Source organism: Cibotium barometz, chromosome 26 (genome assembly GCF_041138505.1).
Source record: "Cibotium barometz isolate CiBa-2024 chromosome 26, ASM4113850v1, whole genome shotgun sequence".
In the NCBI taxonomy this organism is placed as follows: domain Eukaryota; kingdom Viridiplantae; phylum Streptophyta; class Polypodiopsida; order Cyatheales; family Cibotiaceae; genus Cibotium; species Cibotium barometz.
The window spans coordinates 30,077,111-30,082,136 of record NC_141071.1 but is presented as its reverse complement, the minus strand read 5'-3'; the positions used below and the strand labels follow the sequence as shown (position 1 = coordinate 30,082,136).

The window sequence follows — 5,026 nt, the reverse complement described above, 5'->3', positions numbered from 1 at the left end:
GTATGCTAATAATTTTTAGTTAACATGGGTCCAATGTCTGTATTAAAAATCCTTGTTAATATTATAAATTGGTTATGTGAAATTGTAAGGTGGTCTTCACAACCTAGTAGTGAGGAGAATCCACTGAGTGCATAAGCTTTATCACTAGCCAAATTAGATAAATCACATGCAAGATAAGATCAAAGTAATTTCTCCCTCATCAAGTTAGTATAATATATCATATTGATTCTAAATAGGTAGGATAATAACCTAATTTTATTGTTGGATCATTGTTTGCCCTAGAAAGATGACTTTCTAGTTAGCATTAGAAAATATATACATTTTAGCTACAATTAATCTATGTGATCCTTCAACAATGCCATGTTTGTAATATTTAAACAAATTTAAAGAAAAGCTATTTCTGTTATGTTTTCCATCCCCTTAGCATTTCTAGTTCTTGGGAACCATTTCAAGCATTGGCCTAGGCCCTAGATTCCCTGTCTATAAAGAAAACCCATAAATACAAGACATAAAATAGGAATCCTTTATAATCCTAGTATGTGTTGCTTGTTCGTCTCACCTACTCACGACAATTAAGTTAAGGCAAAAAATATACACCACAAACACGCTCTGGTGCCTTTACAAAAGAATTACTTATGAAGTATGTGCATGTACTCACGCTAGAGAAACTAGTTAAATAAGATATTTGAGAAAGTATTGTACATGCATATGCACCTTAAGTTTTAACACGTACTACTATTCTTTTCTTTTCTTCAAGTTTCATAAAAAAATGAGTGATTAGACTTATATTTCTCAAATATCTAAGTTATTTGAGTAAGTGTAGTACATGTGCATGTGCATGCACCTGAATACGTACTATTTTTTATGTAGCTTTGACCAAAATGAGTGATTGGATTCAATATAAGGTCCTCGTACAATGCTTGCCATCGAAAAGAAAAATTCAAAAAAGATATTCTAAAACTTGGAAAAAAGTGACTAATAAAAATTTTCATATCTACCTTGAATCTATAATGTTTTAGTTGATTAACTTTATAGTTTTTATTGAACTTGTCAGAAGTATTAAATGCATACAATTATGTTTCAAATGTATTAGATAAGGAGTCTTTATATTATAGGCCATTTACATCATGTTCACTTTATAGTTCACCTTATTCAAACATACAAAAATTTGCACATTGTGTCTTTAAATATTTTTACATCATTATATTAGAGGCCATTTACGCCATGTTCCTTTTATAAATCACTTTATTCAAACATACCAAAATTATACATTGAGTTTTTTTAAAACATTTTTACAAAAAATGACATAATTTTTTAGAGTCAATTTTAAAAGGAACTCTTAAGGTCTTACTTTTAAAATTGTGTGTGTGTGTGTGTGTGTGTGTGTGTGTATGCATATATATATATGTGTGTGTGTGTTTGTGTGTGTGTGTGTGTGTGTGTGTTTATATATAATACATCTTGGGTGACCACATGTATTTGCTACCATTTTTTTTCTATCTGAAAGCAGAAGTTTACAAGGCCCATATTGGCCGTTCTATTTTATCTCATATGGTTAACAAAAAGAGGGATTGTAAACTAGCCAACCTTTTCTTCCATCTAGTCAAAAAGAGTTTATTTAATGCATAGCAACCCTGTTTGTGCATATCCCAAGAAAGGGATAAATGGTTGCCACCACCTTTAAAAAAAAGATTCATCCAAAATGGCAGTCAAGAAACTGGTTTTGGCAGCCCTTTTAGCTCTTTTTCTTTTATTGACTTTTGGTTTAAAATCATATTTTTTGTACTAGAACAATTGCTTAGTTGCTATGTTGGAGCTTAACTAAAAGTGTCTTACAAAATTTGAAAATTTCCTTCCTGATGAAACCTTACATTTTCTTTGATTTAGTACTAATGTACATGAAGTTGTTTAAATTTTTACAGTTACATTGTGAGAATTGAAATTTTTTATGTTCTATAAAGATATGATTAAAGAATTACAAGCCATCATGAAAAAATGCAAGTTTAACAAGATAAACTCCAAATTTACATTCATGTTAAATTCATTGTCACCAATATCTTCATTTTTCAAGTCTTAGCTATATACAGCCACCATGACAACATAATAAAATGAACCCAGATTTCATTCAAATCACATCCAAAACTTAGAATTGAGAAACTAAAGAGATTAACATCACAAGCACTAAAAGACATCACTTTTCCTTACACTTGAAATCAATATTTTATTTATTAGTTGAAGTGTTTTCGATTTGCACATTTGAACATAACATAACTTACGCATAACATGTACTGTTTTTGTTGTAGACTTGTCAAAAGTAGATGGATATTTGAACCCTTCAAAGTCAAAGGTTTTAAATATGAAAGTATATAACTCACATTGAGAAAAGTGTTGACCGCCGTTAGATTACGAAAGTCATGTAAACATACCATATGCTTGAACATGAACCCAAAATATAATATAATTTTAGTGATTTGATGTCTTTTTTTAAAAAAAATATTGTAGTGTGCAAGAGGGTTACATAGGTGGTTGAAAATTCAATTTCCATAGTGAGCTAGAAAATAAATAGAGAGAGAGAGAGAGTAACCATGTCGAGTTTCGTTGCTTCATTGCCTCTAGCTTGAATTGGGCCTATTACGTGCTCAGGGGGATCACTCATAAATATATGTGTAGCACGTGGGTTAACGTTCAATAGAAGGGGTTTTTTAAATCTCTTTTTTACACATTTTTTACATACGGAAGGGTACCATTTAAAGGGCATATTTACATATTGAATAGAAAAAGGGTGCGTTTATTCATGAAAAATTTACAGATGAGGGGTTTTAAATTAGGCCTTGAATACACGTGATATAGAGAGTTTAAATATAGTGAGCCCTTAGATTACACATGTGTGTGTGTGTGTGTGTGAGAGAGAGAGAGAGAGAGAGAGAGAGAGAGAGAGAGAGAGAGCATTGAATTATACCGAATACTTGTGCAGATGTGTCATATGTGTGTGTGTGTGTGTGTGTGTGTGAGAGAGAGAGAGAGAGAGAGAGAGAGAGAGAGGCAATGTGTCATATGTGTGTGTGTGTGTGTGAGAGAGAGAGAGAGAGAGAGAGGCAGAGAGGAGTTACAATTTCCCCATAATGACCCTTGAGAAGGATGATTTGCATGTTTTGAATATACATTTTAGGGCATGTTTTGAATTTATATATTTTGAAACGGTCATGTGGCATGGTGAATAGTTCAGTTGAGGTTCACGTGTTGCGGCTCACTTGTGGCTGTCTACATGGAAAAAAAAAAAAAAAGCGATCATTGTGATGTAAGCCACAGTTCACCAAAGCGGTCCAAAATGGTTGCGTACAAGAAAATGTCGAGTCTTCCGATTCGGATCAATTGGATGTTACATGGGCAAGCTAGGTTCGTTCTTCTGACGTCCCAATTTCAAGTAATTGTGCTGCCATATGATGGCCAAATTGATCAGAAAGCTTCCAAAGATTGCAGAGTCCGCCTCTATTTCTGTTGTTAAAGCTCTGCTTGGGTTGAGAGTTGAATGCTGCGGCAACGCAGCACATCAGTATAGATATTGTGGCAAGAAAAAGGGTGTACTCAAGGCGCCCAAGGGCTATTTGCCGGTGCTGGTGGGAGAGGATTACCGCAGTCGGTACGTGATACCGGCCAACCTCCTTGGGCACCCTCTCTTTGCAGAGCTTTTACAAAGCTCCGCCGATGAGTTCGGCTACTCCCACGCGGGCGCCCTCAGGCTTCCCTGCGATGCCCGCGCGTTCGAGCAGCTTCTGAGCCTCATCAACTAACAGCAAGCTTTCTATAACGATCAGGTGCTAGGGTTCTACGGTGGGTTTGTGTTAGTTAATTAATGATAGTGTTAGGATTACAGAAGAAGTTACGGAAAAATTACGAAGGTCCATCCAAGAGTGGGCGCCCTCAGGGGTCTGTGCGATGCCTCAGCAATTAACAATTGTGTTAAGTGGGTTCGAGTTGGCAGCATGACTCATTATTGTCGAGTCTCAGCTGACTGCCAGGAGTTAAATTTGAACCCACAACTCCAAGAACCTAGAGCACTTGGGCCTCTCAAAGCCAAAGGTGCATGGCTAAGGTTCCATTGAAAGAAGTGCCATTGAAAGCATAGCCCCGAGGAGCTCGAGGAGCTCGAGATGGCATCGAAACTCGGGGATAACGTAGTACAATCCATATGTATGCTGCATGTAACCATACTTTGCATGTCAAGGGTTGTCCCAAGGCTATTATTTTATGATCTCCAAACTCCCCTTTTTGTGTTGTGTCTACTTTCAAATATGGTTTTTGTTACACAATGTTTCAAGCCTATGATCAGCTGGATCCGAAAATGTCTGGCATATTGGATAGTGATTAAATTCCTCTTTGGTTTATAATCATGTGAAACCTAAGACACCCTTATTTCATGGAGTGTTAATGGCATCCTTTGAATAGAGTGTTATTGAATGCTCATATTATATATCTATTCATTCATAAACATGCACACATTTTCTAGCTTATCTTAAGAGTTACACACACAAAATTATATTTCTCAAGCAATCATCATGTACAACGGAACCATGTTGATTCTTATAGCGCACCCTCTAATTCAAATTTGGGCCTTCCTAAGATGTACGATGTAGGGTGTCATCCTTTGCATTCTCTGGATCTTATAATCCTTCAACAACCTACTTTAGTTGATCCTACTGGCTCTCTTCAAACATTTATGTTCTCCCTTTGTCCATGCTAGCACCCTCACCTTAGATCTGCTTTGCACCCTTCTCGATGCCTTATCTTGTAGCTATGCCTTAATAACGTGTTTATGACATATTATCATCATGTGGTGCTACTTGATTTACAGCAAGGGTTCTATTTTTGTTATTGTATCTATAGTTCCTCGTTCAATCATTCCATGTCTGACAGATCTAGCACTTTAGCTTTGTGGTGCACTCTTCCTTGAGGTGCCGTTCTCGCCATGCATTGTCCACTGTAAACTCCTTCAGGACTCCTTCAAGGAATCTCAAGTGATCCAAAC

General features: G+C 36.1%; 1 protein-coding gene across 1 annotated transcript; it reads left to right on the top strand.

The window, feature by feature from the left end:
• Window positions 1–3,443: 3,443 nt before the first annotated feature.
• Window positions 3,444–3,791, top strand: LOC147623859 (auxin-induced protein X15-like). Its single transcript, XM_086820811.1, has one exon. The coding sequence runs from the start codon at window positions 3,444–3,446 to the stop codon at window positions 3,789–3,791; it is 348 nt and encodes a 115-aa protein (XP_086676937.1).
• The last annotated feature ends 1,235 nt before the right edge of the window (window positions 3,792–5,026 follow it).

Coding starts and splice junctions, on each gene's coding strand:
- LOC147623859 (XM_086820811.1), top strand. CDS start 3,444: ATGGCCAAATTGATCAGAAAGCTTCCAAAGATTGCAGAGTCCGCCTCT.